This window comes from Pongo pygmaeus, chromosome 6, assembly GCF_028885625.2.
Source record: "Pongo pygmaeus isolate AG05252 chromosome 6, NHGRI_mPonPyg2-v2.0_pri, whole genome shotgun sequence".
Classification (NCBI taxonomy): Eukaryota; Metazoa; Chordata; class Mammalia; order Primates; family Hominidae; genus Pongo; species Pongo pygmaeus.
This window is the reverse complement of record NC_072379.2, coordinates 137,699,822-137,713,921: the sequence shown is the minus strand read 5'-3', so window position 1 is coordinate 137,713,921 and position 14,100 is coordinate 137,699,822. Positions and strand designations below refer to the sequence as shown.

Sequence of the window (14,100 nt, the reverse complement as noted above, 5' to 3'; positions counted from 1 at the left end):
AAGTGAAAACTGGTAAGATGGACCCTTGAGGTGACCAAGGAGGTGAACTTGTTAAAACTGTGAGGCTTGGGGCTAGGGTAGTAGCTGTGGGAATCGGAGGAAGAAGTAGGATAGTAGGGGCAAGTAGCAGGATTCCTAAAATCCTCCTTGGTTTCCTAATACCCTGTGGTGTCGTCTATAAATGATGATTGGTGAAAGAGTTGTTCTTTGTCTTCACCTGTGCACCCTTAAACTGCAACGTCATCAGGCAGCTGAAGTCAGTGTTCATTTCCTTCACCAATACAATGAGGGCCCTATCTTGGCATCTTCACAGTCCTGTAGTTATTGTATGGGAAAGACACCAGTACACAGAACTTAGAAGACTCGATTCTTGGTGTCCTAAGCTGTGGAATCTTGCTAGCTTGGTTAATAAAATAAAGGTGTAGGCTGGGTTCAGTGGCTCACGCTGTAATCCCAGCACTTTGGGAGGTGGAGGAGGTGGATCGCTTGAGATCAGGAGTTCAAGACCAGCTTGACCAACATGGCAAAACCCTGTTTCTACTAAAAATACAAAAATTAGCAGGGCATGGTGGCAGGCACCTGTAATCCCAGCTACTCAGGAGGCTGAGGCAGGAGAATCACTTGAATCCAGGAGGTAGAGATTGCAGTGAGCTGAGACTGCGCCACTGCACTCCAGTCTTGGTGACAGAGCGAGATCCTGTCTCAAAAAATAGATAAGATAAAATAAAATGAAAGGATAGACCAGATACCCTTTATCTAAGCAGCGCATGGTGATTGTTATTCTCCACCCTGAGGCCCAGTTGAATTTGTGGCCTGTAATGCAGGGGCCTCCTGGGTTGAGGGTCCCTGCGAGCAAACTGCTGGTGGTGTGTGGTGCCTGTGAATGGTGGAGAAACAGACAAAAGATGGGTGTGGAGAAGAGTGTAGAAAGCACCTAGAGAAAGAAAGCTGATCTTGTGTTCCATCAAACTTTGTGATTTTTTTCTATTTTTTTTTTTTTGACTTTGTGATTTTTGACAAGTCACTTAGCTTCTCTAAGCCTCAGCACATCTGTAAAGTGGGGAATAAGAATGCCTACTCATAGGCTGGGTGCAGTGGCTCATCACAACACTTTGGGAGGCCGAGGTGGGAGGATTGCTTGAAACCAGGAGTTCGAGACCAGCCTGGGCAATATAGCGAGACCTCATCTCTACAGAAAATTCTAAAAATTAGTTAGGCATGGTGGCACACACCTGTAGTTCCAGCTACTCAAGAGGCTGAGGTGGGAGGATCACTTGAGCCCAGGAGGTGGAGATTGCAGTGAGCCATGATTGTGCCAGTGCACTCCAGCCTGGGTGACAGAGCAAGACCCTCTCTCAAAAAAAAAAGGAAAAAAAGAATGCCTAGAAACAGATGCACTCATTTATGTGGCAGCTAAGCATGTGTCAGGGTAGGGATGGTGAGGAAAGACAACCAGAAAGACTTAAGGAAACCCGCATGCAAATCATGGAGCTGTGGCAGGGAATCTGAGGTGAGGGCCCCAAGGCTGTGCTGAGGCCTCAGGCGTTGTGTGTCTCCCCTCCACAGCCCCCTACACCATCATCACTTTCCCCTTCCTGTTTGCTGTGATGTTTGGAGACTGTGGTCACGGAACCGTGATGCTCCTGGCCGCACTTTGGATGATTCTGAATGAGAGACGCTTGCTCTCCCAGAAGACAGACAATGAGGTGAGTGTCCATTGACCGTCTTGCCCCCATTCATTTTCAGAATATGAAAATCTGTATGTGGTTTTCCCCACAGAAATAACACTTTTTTATGAAAAATAAGGGAGAGAAGGAAAGTAAAAAAGAGCCAAAATTAACCTAAAACTTCTGGCCAAAGGTAATTCCTTTGGATGGTTTGGTGCTGTTCTGTTCAGCATTTTTGGGTTTCTGTTCATGAATTGATAAGGCATCGATTTTTCTTTTTCATTATATATTTTTTTCTAACTCTGATTTTTTCCCTGATTATGAAAGCAATACATAATCATTGTAAAAATTAGAAAAATGCAACCATCTAATGACCTAGAGAAAAATCACCATGAATGCTTTTGGTTATCTTTCCAATTTGTTTGTGCTTATCCACCAATTTTTCAAAAATTGGCATCAAGTAATGCATACTATTTGTAGTGTTTTTACTTAAAATATAAGTATTTGTTCATGGCAGAAGCAGCCTGGGACCCGTGTTCTTCTGAACACTGAGAAACCCTGAACATTGTTTCCCCACTCTTAAGTTTCTCCACCTTCGCAGAATGCTGTGAAGGCTGAGACAACTCAGGAGGGTGCATTGGTTCAAACTTTATTGACTGGCCGGGCGCAGTGGCTCACACCTGTAATCCCACCACTTTGGGAGGCCGTGGTGGGTGGGTCATTTGAGATCAGGGGTTCGAGGCCAACGTGGCCAACAGGGTGAAACCCTGTCTCTACTAAAAATACAAAAATTAGCCGGTCATGGTGGTGGGTACCTGCAGTCCCAGCTACTCAGGAGGCTGAGGCTGGAGAATTACTTGAACCCGGGAGGTGGAGGTTGCAGTGAGCTGAGATCGCGCCACTTTACTCCAGCCTGGGTGACAGAGAGGGACTCCATCTTAAAAAAAAAAAAGGATATCTGCAATGTTTTATTACAGGTTGAATTAATTACAGCTAGGTCAGCGATGTCGAGGTTAGTGAGCAGAATCAACCTGTGACCAATATAGTTTTCCATGCCAAGCTTAAAGATGTAATTTTGTATGGTAAACATTTTGAGTTTCAGAGTTACACGTCAGCACTTCTTGGAATGATTGGCACACATTATTCAGTATTATGAGAAAGCACTTTATTCTTCTCAGCAGACATAGTCAGACAGGGACTCAACTTTAGAATGACAAGACGCAAAATGAGTATATATCTGACTTGTCATAAATGTAGCAGCCATGGGAGGCCAGTTTAGTGCTTATTTCCTGGAAGCACCTGAGACAACAGCCACCCACTTTCAAATCCCTTCCTAAGCAGATGAGGCCTTGCTTGCACTTCAGTTTATGTGCAATGGAAGAATCTGAGGCATGCATATATATATATATATATATATATATATATATATATATAAATATATTATATATATTATAAAAATATATATAATAAAAATATATATATTATATATTATAAAAATATATATTATATATTATATATTATACAAAAATATATATTTTATATATATATATTTTTTGAGACAGAGTCTTGCTGTGTCACCCAGGCTGGAGTGCAGTGGGGCAATCTCAGCTCACTGCAACCTCCGCCTCCCGAGTTCAAGTGATTCTCCTGCCTCAGCCTCCTGAGTAACTGGGACTAATGTGCATACCACCACATCTGGCTAATTTTTAGTAGAGACGGGGTTTCACCATGTTGGTCAGGCTGGTCTCAAACTCCTGACCCCAGGTGATCTGCCCACCTTGGCCTCCCAAAGTGTTGGGATTACAGGTGTGAGCCACCACGCCTGGCCTTTTTTTTTTTTTTTGAGACAGAGTCTTGCTCTGTCATCCAGGCTGGAGTGCAGTGGTGCAATCTTGGCTCACTGCAGCCTCTAACTCCCAGGTTCAAGTGATTCTTCTGCCTCAGCCTCCCAAGTAGCTGGGATTACAGGCATGCACCACCACGCCCAGCTAATTTTTGCCTATATGGTTTTGGTTTCACGATAACAAATACCAGCCTAGGACTTTTTGGTGCACCTATATGTTCCAAAAACCATGATGCGTGTGCTCTTCCTGTTTGGATGATTGATGTCTGCCTTGGTCATGTGGCCCCCCCCAAGGGTGCCTGCAACCGGTGATGCTGGAGATATCCTGTAGAACGCTTCCCTCCGGGGTCTGCTTCAGAGCCCACTGACAATCATCCTCTCTGTCTCTCTGAGGCCAGATTTGGAACACCTTCTTCCACGGGCGCTATCTGATCCTACTTATGGGCATCTTCTCCATCTACACGGGTTTGATCTACAATGACTGCTTCTCCAAGTCCTTGAACATCTTCGGCTCTTCTTGGAGTGTCCAACCCATGTTCAGAAATGGCACATGGAAGTGAGTTGACAGACAGAGATGGTGCAGTCGCTGGCCATCCGGGTGGCCTCAGTGTCTGTTTTCATAGTTGGGGGAGTCTACACCTAGCTCTACTCAGAGGTGCACTTGAAAATGCAAAACAAATAGGCCAGGCACGGTGGCTCATGCCTGTAATCCCAGTGCTCTGGGAGGCTGAGGCGGGCAGATCACCTGAGGTCAGGAGTTCGAGACCAGCCTGGCCGACATGGTGAAACCTGGTCTCCACTAAAAATACGAAAATTAGACAGGTGTGGTGGCGGGTGCCTGGAATCTCAGCTACTCGGGAGGCTGAAGCAGGAGAATTGCTTGAGCCTGGGAGGCAGAGGTTGCAGTGAGCCGAGATTGCACCACTGCACTCCAGCTTGGGTGACAGAGTGAGACTCCATCTCCAAAAAAAATGAAAAACAAAAAAAGTTAGCCAAGTGTGTTGGCACGCCTTTAGTCCTAGCTACTTGGGAGGCTGAGGCAGGAGGATGGCTTGGGCCAAGGAGGTCAAGGCTGCATGAGCTACAATCACACCCTTGCACTCCAGCCTGGGCAACACAGCAGGATGCTGTCTCAAACAAAAGCAAATGAGAGGCTGGGCATGGTGGCTCATGCCTGTAATCTCAACACTTTGGGAAGCCGAGGCGGGAGGATCACTTGAGGTCAGGAGTTCGAGACCAGCCTGGCCAACATGGTGAAACCCTGTCTCTACTAAAAATACAAAAATTAGCTGGGCATGGTGGCACATGCCTGTAATCCCAGCTACTCAGGAGGCCAAGGCACGAGAATTGCTTGAATCCAGGAGGTGGAGGTTGCAGCGAGCCAAGATCACACCATTGCACTCCAGACTGGGCAACAGAGCAAGACTCCATCTGAAAAAAAAAAAAGCAAATGAGGAAAGGGTTGGTTTTGCAATGCTGTCTCCCTGTATTTGTCCTGTGGCTGACAGAGTTGGGGGCAGGGGACACCTGGTAAGGATATGTGGGGACTGTAGAATAGAGAGAGCTGGAAGCTCTCTAAATCCCCACAGTCCACCCTTCCCCTATGCATTCCACAGTGATTTTATGCAGTTAATCAGACAAGCCGTCTTCAGAATGGAAACACAACCTTTTAGGAATGGAGACTTTATGGGGAGAAAGATTTTAGAGTTTGAGAGGTAGGTCAATTTAATGAACTGGGGGAGAACAGGGGACTCTGGAGGATAGGGGACTGTGAAGTGAACAAATAGAAATTGCGACAGCCTTGTGATTTTGGGGGTGATCTTAGGCTACGTGCATCACGTACCTGAGATTCCCGCAGTAGCGTGAGGGCTAATTTGTAAAACCTACATATCAGTGGTGACATTTCCTAACATCTGTCTCTGCCCAGCTCCTTTGGGTCAGCTTAAGATTTCCCTGTCTTATTCTGGAACTTCCGTTTGAACAAATGAGAAAAGAGGACCAAAGTGAAGGCTGAGATAGGTAAACATGTTCGCAATCTCTTTTCCCATTCTTCCTCTCCCAAGGAAGGGACTTCACGGGTCTTACTGGCTCACCAAAATCTGTGGTGAACATCATAAATGGGGGACAGAATGAACAATCAATTTCATCCAAGAGTTTTTCAGTTAGAAAAGATTCAATCCCGGGTTTCTTTCTTTTTTTTTGAGACGGAGTCTTGCTCTGTCACCGAGGCTGGAGTGCAGTGGCGCGATCTCGGCTCACTGCAAGCTCTGCCTCCTGAGTTCATGCCATTCTCCTGCCTCAGCCTCCCGAGTAGCTGGGACTACAGGCGCCCGCCACTACGCCCAGCTAATTTTTTGTATTTTTTAGTAGAGATGGGGTTTCACCGTGTTAGCCAGGATGGTCTCGATCTCCTGACCCATGATCTGCCCACCTCGGCCTCCCAAAGTGCTGGGATTACAGGCATGAGCCACCGCGCCCAGTCTCTTTTTTTTTGAGACAGAGTCTTGCTCTGTCACCCATGCTAGAGTACAGTGGCGCAATCTCAGCTCACTGCAACTTCCACCTCCTGGGTTCAAGCAATTCTCCTGCCTCAGCCTCCTGAGTAGCTGGGACCACAGGCACACACCACCACGCCCAGCTAATTTTTGTATTTTTAGTAGAGTTGGTGTTTCACCATATTGGCCAGGATGGTCTCAATCTCCTGACCTCGTGATCCACCTGCCTCGGCCTCCCAAAGTGCTGGGATTACAGGCATGAGCCACCGCACCCAGTCTCTCTTTTTTTGAGACGGAGTCTTGCTCTGTCACCCATGCTAGAGTACAGTGGCGCAATCTCAGCTCACTGCAACTTCCACCTCCTGGGTTCAAGCAATTCTCCTGCCTCAGCCTCCTGAGTAGCTGGGACCACAGGCACACACCACCACGCCCAGCTAATTTTTGTATTTTTAGTAGAGTTGGTGTTTCACCATATTGGCCAGGATGGTCTCAATCTCCTGACCTCGTGATCCACCTGCCTCGGCCTCCCAAAGTGCTAGGATTAAGGCATGAGCCACACGCCCGGCCCAATCCTGGGTTTCTTTTGACAAAGCTTTCCTGAGGGCATTCAAGGGGCTTGATGTTGGCACAGAGAGGCTCCAAGATACTGTAGAAATCTTTAGTGTGGGGTAAGGAGACTCTAATGCAGTCCCTTCTTGTTTCTCTGCTAGGCCTAAGTTCCCTGAAGTAGAGATGGGATTCCCCACCTTAAATATAGAAAAATAAAAATATAGAAAAATGAAGGATAAAATGTTTTTCAGAATGACATACAGACAGCTATATCTGTGATTTTTTTTTTTTTTTTTTTTTTTGCTTTGCAATTAGTATTCTAAAGAGATGCCCAAAAGAACAAAACTTTCATAAATTTAAAAACAAATTAGGCTGAGCACAGTGGCTCACACCTGTGATCCCAGAACTTTGGGAGGCCAAAGTGGAAGGATCGCTTGAGCCCAGGAGTTCAAGACCAGCCTGGGCAATATAGGGAGACCCTGTCTCTACATAAAATGAAAAAAAAAAAAATTAGCTGGGCAGTGGCACGTGCCTGTGGTTCCAGCTACTTGGGAGGCTGAGACAGGAAGATCATTTGAGCCTGGGAGGTTGAGGCTGCAGTGAGCCATGATGGCACTGTTGCACCCCAGCCTTGGCAATAGAGCAAGAATGGCACTGTTGCACCCCAGCCTTGGCAATAGAGCAAGACCCTGTCTCAAACAAACAAACAAACAAACACATTCATTCATACACTTAGTTCTGCTCTTTAGATTTAAACTCATAAGTATAGAGATGAGTTTTATTTTTTATTTATTTTTTATTTTGAGGTGGAGTCTCGTTCTGTGGCCCAAGCTGGAATGCAATGGCGAGATTTTGGCTCACTGCAATTTCTGCCTTCCGAGTTCTAGCGATTCTCCTGCCTCAGCCTCCCAAGTAGCTGGGATTACAGGCGTGTGCCACTACGCCCAGTGAATTTTTATATTTTTAGTAGGCACGGGGTTTCACCATGTTGGCCAGGCTGTTCTTGAACTCCTGACCTCAGGTGATCCACCTGCCTTGGCTTCCCAAAGTGATGGGATTACAGGCGTGAGCCACCGTGCCTGGCCGAGATGAGTTTTGAAACTTGTTCAATCTGCATAATTTCACCAGACTACCAACATGAAATTCCATTTCCCATGGAGTATGATTGTGAAAGGCCTGAGTTAACTGTCTTGTCACCACTCTGCAGACATGGGTATGAGTGCTGTTCTCTTATGCATCTGCAAATGTCTTCTTCCCCAATTCAAGACTCTTTGGTCTTGAATTGGAGCAGTGCTCAGCCATATGTGAAGGGTCAGGAGTATAAGGCAGAACCTCATTATCACTGTGGCAGAAGAAAACGACAGCTGAAGTACACAGCGAGCTGATTCTGGTCGCCAGCTGCGACCTGGGTCTTGGACCTGCTTCCTTGATGGTTGAAAGACCACTGAAAACATTTCTGTAGTCACTGGAGTTGGGTGTATTGACTCAACAAAGGAAATGGTGCATCATTGGGAAAACCATCTCTATTAAGAGGGTATTAGAAAGGGCTTAGGGGATTTGGCCTTCGTTAGGAGGCGGGGATGTTGGGTCATTTTTTGGTTTGGACTGTGTTCTTCTTTTTGCCTGTATTGAGGAATGACTGTGGAATGATGTTTTTTCTCGCTCTGTCGTAGTCGCCAGGTGGCCTTGCCTGATGTTGCTGTTCTGTGAAGTTGCTTATGCTCAGCAGGAGATACGATGGCTTAGCTATGGGTGCCAGGCCAGTTCCTTCCTGTCAGGGGTGACTTTTCCCTTTATGAACACACAAACACTTCTCTGCTATGGAAATCCAGCCATTTGCACTGAGTCATGCCATTAGGATGGGGGTCATGTCTGGGCGAGTGAGTCACGGTCAGCTCCTGCCACTGCATATTGAGGGCCAGGACAGTAGGCCAGGCTTCCCGATTCCCTCAGCTGCTACCTAAGGCCCCCAGCACCTCACTGCAGAAGGGAGGGAGTGTATTTCTGGGCAGCCTGTCAAGACTGTCTGCTGTCTGTTCTTCATCATTTCATTATTTTTAAATTAAATTAAATTAAATTAAATTTTTGTAGATGGAGTCTTGCTCTGTTGCCCAGGCTGGAGTGCAGTGGTGCAATCTTGGCTCACTGCAACCTCTGCCTCCTGGTTTCAAGTAATTCTTCTGCCACAGCCTCCTGAGTAGATGGGATTACAGGCATGTGGCACCACGCCCAACTAATTTTTGTATTTTTAGTAGAGATGGGGTTTCATCATGTTGGCCAGGCTGGTCTTGAACTCCTGACCTCAAGTGATTCACCCACCTCAGCCTCCCAAAGTGCTGGGATTACAAGCATGAGCCACAATACCAGGCCTGTTCCTCATCATTTCAAATGCTCATTCCTTGGGCCCTTCCACAGATGCAGGTTCTTAAAAAAAATCAGCTCAACATTCTCATCCCCTTAAGGCTTGCAGAGACAGAGAGTAAGAAATTTCTGGTCTGGGCATCGTGGCTCACACCAAATCCCAGCACTTTGGAAGGCCAAGGCAGGCGGATCACTTGAGATCAGGAGTTCAAGACCAGCCTGACCAACATGGTGAAACCCCATCTCTACTAAAAATACAAAAATTAGTCGGGCGTGGTGACGCATGCCTGTAATCCCAGCTACTCGGGAGGCTGAGGCAGGAGAATTGCTTGAACCTGGGGTTGGGGGGTGGGGGTGGCAGAGGTTGCAGTAAGCCAAGATCGTGTCATTGCACTCCAGCCCGGGCAACAAGAATGAAACACAGTCTCAAAAAAAAAAAAAAAGAAAGAAATTTCTTCCCATTGACATCCATTCTTCTGGGTGAAAAGGGGACACAGATTTAAAGACATACAACGGGTTACATGTTTTTAGAGTTAAGTTTCATAGCAGTTGAGGTGTATATGTAAAAAAACCATCCTTCAGAAGCAGCCCCAGTGTTCCCTGGGAGACTTCCCAAGCATGTCCCTGGGCTGGGGTTTCTTTCCTGTGTGCTCCCAGCGTCCCTGCCTTCTACCTCATTTCTGATGTGGTACAAATCCTGATTTCCCTTCCTTCTCCTTCCCTTTCCCTTTCCCCTTCTGTCCCCTCTCCCCCTTCTCCTTTTTTTTTTTCCTTTCAACCGAGTCTCACTCTGTTGCCCAGGCTGGAGTGCAGTGGTACAATCATGGCTCACTGCAGTCTTGACCTCCCAGGCTCAAGGCAGTCCTCCTGCCTCAGCCTCCCAAGTAGCTAGAACTAAAGGCATGTGCCATCACAACCAGCTGATCTCAAACTCCTGGGCTTAAGGGATCCTCCCACCTCAGGCTCCCAAAATGCTGGGATTATGAATGTAAGCCACTGCTCCTGGCCCTGATTTTCTTTACTATAGCACATCAGGTTGAGATCTCTTTGGAAACTCAGATTGTAGCCTCAGTGCTTAGAACAATCCTTGATGTGTAGTAGATATTGAATCAACCAGACTGATGAATTGCACCAATAGTTGGGCTTTGATGGTCAAGTTTATGACTGGTGGTACTATAGTATTTTTTCTGCCCCGGTTGATCATTGTTTGTTTTTCTCCTTTTCTCCCTCTAAAGTACTCATGTAATGGAGGAAAATCCATATCTGCAGCTGGACCCAGCCATACCAGGAGTGTATTTTGGAAATCCATACCCATTTGGGATTGATCCGGTAATAATGTCTTCTTGGGTTAAATATTTATTATGTGAACTGTCTTGTGGAGGAGAAGGAAAGGCCAACAAAGCCTGTCAAATCAACAAACTTGTGTTGAGATAAAATAACTTCTGCTCACGTTTTTTTGACACATAGAGCCAGAGTCAAGTAAATGTTCTATCTACACCTTCTACCCAGCCCCATTTTCCATACAGTTCCCCAAATGTCTGCCTCTTTCTCCATCAATCATATCCCTGGTGGTTAATAATTGCTTCTTTAAAAGGCACTTGGTTGCCTGGGGAGTATGCGTATTACATAAGCTATTTAGCATCCTAATCAAGTTTAAGTTCCCTGTTTTGTATTTTCTTGCAGTGGGAAACATTTCCCTATTTTCTAAAAAAGTGTGGATTTGCTTTTATGTTTGCTTTGTTTTCTGCATAGAATTGACGCTTTTTAAAAAAGGTATTTGCTTCATTTTATGTTTGTTATATCTATCTCAGTCAGCTAGATTTGAGCTAAGCAAAATGATACTTCCTTGCAGCCTGTAGATATAAAGTGTTTTTGAGGAGATGTAACACATGCCTGTTCATGTAAAGCTGTTTATTTCTAGTGGCTCAGTGCATGCTGCCACCAGGTGGCGGCCTTGTGCTCCAAATGAGCGTGAGTAGTCTAAAACTGAACCTGGCAAATGCTGTCCGTTTCTTCTAAGCTCTTTCTTTATGGGAGAGAACCTGAGACCTCAGTTTTCGTTGCTGACAATTAGGAGTAAATAGTACTAGCCCTAAAACTAGTTTTCCAGTCTCTCCCATCTTACAGGTCACCTCCTCTTAAGTTTTCCTGTGTCATCCCGCTATCGCCCGCCTCCCTGCCCTTATAAAAACATAAATTTTGCCCAGGATTTGTTTATACTTGCCACCCAGGGACACTTGCATTCTAAGTTTTATCAAAAGTGGTAAAGTCCTTGAAGGCTGGTTTCTAAGTTGCAAAGTGCTAAAAACTAATTTGAATTTTTGTGGACTGCAAGACGTTGTCCTTGGTCAAAGGAATTTCATGTTTAGTAAGCAGGTGGAGAAGGAATCTAGACAGGGATGATCTTAGGGTCTGGTTGATCTTCCTTTATTTGGAATCTCATTGCTCCGATGGGCTTGTCTCTCCCCTCCACAGCCCACAGTTAATTCATCAGCAAATCCTGCCTGTCCATTTCTGCTCCTCAGACAGAGTGGAGCTACAGTATTTCACATTGCAGAACTGAGTAATCCTGAGTTTCTACTCTGATGCAATTTTGTCATCTGCTCACAAGTTAGAAAAGAAAGAAAATATGTCAGGGTGAAAGAGAATGTGGGATATTGAAAATAATGAAATCTGTTCCTAGTAACATTTAGAATTTTGAAAATTTCTGGTCTTTCTATCCTAAAATAATACATATATATGATTTAAAAAAATCTATACCACACAAAATATTATATAAAGAAAAGCAGGAGTTGGCCAGGTGTGGTGGCTCATGCCTGTAATCCCAGCACTTTGGGAGGTTGAGGCGGGTGGATCACTTGAGGTCAGGAGTTCGAGACCAGCCTGGCCAACATGGTGAAAACTTGTCTCCACTAAAAATACAGAAATTAGCTGGGCATGGTGGCACACGCCAGTAGTCCCAGCTACTTGGGAGGCTAAGGCAGGAGAATTGCTTTAACCCGGGAGGTGGAGGTTGCAGTGAGCTGAGATCATGCCACTGCACTCAGCCTAGGCAACCAGAGTGAGAGCCCATCTCAAAGAAAAAAAAAAGTAAAAATACCAAAATTAGCCGGGCATGGTAGCATATGCCTGTGATCTCAGCTACTTGGCAGGCTGAGGTAGGAGAAGTACTTGAATCTGGGAAGCAGAGGTTGCAGTAAGCTGAGATCACACCACTGCACTCCAACTTGGGTGATACAGAGAGACTCTTCTCAAAAAAAAAAAATAAAAAAGAAAAGCAGGAGTTGCCTTTCCTACCTCTCCAGTTCCTGCAGTCCTGTTCCTCAGAGATACTTTAACAGAACATGTCTGTATTAGTCCATTTTCATGCTGGTGATAAAGACATCCCTGAGACTGGGTAATTTATAAAGAATAAGATGTGTGGGGAGGCCACACAATCATGGCGGCAGGTGAACAGCACATCTTACATGGCGGCAGGTGAACGGCACATCTTACATGGCGGCAGGTGAACGGCACATCTTACATGGCGGCAGGCAAGAGAGAGAATGACAGCCAGGTGAAAGGGGTTTCCCCTTATAAAACCATCAGATCTCATGAGACTTATGCACTCCCACGAGAACAGTATGGAGGAAACCACCCCCATGATTCAATGATTTCCCACTGGCTTCCTCCCACAGCACGTGGGAATTATGGGAGTACAATTCAAGATGAAATTTGGGTGGAACGCAACCAAACAATATCAATGTCTGTGTCTATGTTACTTTGTATCATATAGGTATATATTAATAAGGGCTTACTTTTTACGTAACACAAATTTCTACAGTGCATTTACTGACTGCATTTGGCATCTATTTGTGAATCAAATCACAAAATATTTAGCCTTCATCATAGCCTGGGCCCTTAACGCAGGAATCAGACTGCCTGTGTTTAAATCTTTGCTTTTCTATTTACTTGCTCTGTGAGTTTGAGCATGTTAACATCTCTATGTCTGTTTCTTCACCTATAAAATGCATATAATAACAGCCCTAGGCCGGGCGCGATGGCTCACACCTGTAATCCCAGCACTTTGGGAGGCCAAGGCGTGCGGATCATTTGAGGTCAGGAGTTTGACACCAGCCTGGCCAACATGGTGAAACCTCATCTCTACTGAAAATACAAAATTAGCTGGGCATAGTGGTGGGTGCCTGTAATCCCAGCTACTTGGGAGGCTGAGGCAGGAGAATCGCTTGAACCCGGGAGGCGGAGGTTGCAGTGAGCCGAGATTGCACCATTGCACTCCAGCCTGAGCAACAGAGCGAGACTCTGTCTCAAAAAAATAAAAATAAAAATAAAAAAAACACCAGCCCTAACTCCTAGGGTTGCTCGGCAAATGAAGTTATGTTTACATGTAAAACCGCCAGAACAGTCTTACGCACAAACGTGGTAAATGCTCCTTGAATATTAGTTCCTCTTATGTTATTTCTTCCTAGGTATGTAAGTAACTTAATCTTCCTGAGGTTATGATAAATTACCTTATCTGTAAAATGAGAATAACTATATCTCATAGAGTTTTCAGTAGAACTAAATGAGATAGACACATCTAAATTGCTTAGTATGTGCTTGGTACTTAACTATTAACATTTAAAAATTTTCTATTTATTTATTTATTTGTTTAGAGACAGAGTCTTGCTTTCTTGCCCAGGCTGTAATGTAATGGCATGATTACGGCTCACTGAAGCCTCGACCTCCTGGGCTCAATCTCCCTCTTCAGCCTTCCAAGCAGCTGGGACTACAGGCATGCGCCATGCCATGCTGGGCTAATTTTTGTTTGTTTGTTTTGAGATGGAGTTTCACTTTTGTTGCCCAGGCTGGAGCGCAATGGTGCGATCTCGGCTCGCCACAACCTCCGCCTCCTGGGTTCAGGTGATTCTTCTGCCTCAGCCTCCTGAGTAGCTGGGATTACAGGCATGAGCCACCATGCCATGCTGGGCTAATTTTTTTAAAAAGCTTTTGTAGAGACGGGGTCTCGCTTTGTTACCAGGCTGGTCTTAAACTCCTGACCTCAAGGGATCTTGCCATCTTAGCCTCCCAAAGTGGTAGGATTACAAGCGTGAGCCACTGCACCTGGCCAACATTTTTAATGTGTCAGATTTGGCTGGGTCTAAAGTGTACTAGCAGACCTGCTCTCACTGCATTGAGTGTGCCT

The 14,100-nt window shown here is 45.5% G+C and overlaps 1 protein-coding gene across 5 annotated transcripts in view; it reads left to right on the top strand.

Annotated features, from left to right (window-relative positions):
• ATP6V0A4 (ATPase H+ transporting V0 subunit a4) overlaps positions 1-14,100 on the top strand; it is a 91,754-nt gene that overhangs the window by 47,507 nt on the left and 30,147 nt on the right. For all 5 annotated transcript variants that reach the window (XM_054494693.1, XM_054494695.2, XM_063667872.1 and 2 more), the window contains 3 exons: positions 1,567-1,706; positions 3,909-4,066; positions 10,151-10,244. In XM_054494693.1, the coding sequence (XP_054350668.1) occupies positions 1,567-1,706; positions 3,909-4,066; positions 10,151-10,244 (392 nt within the window). The remainder of the gene's footprint in view (positions 1-1,566; positions 1,707-3,908; positions 4,067-10,150; positions 10,245-14,100) is intronic.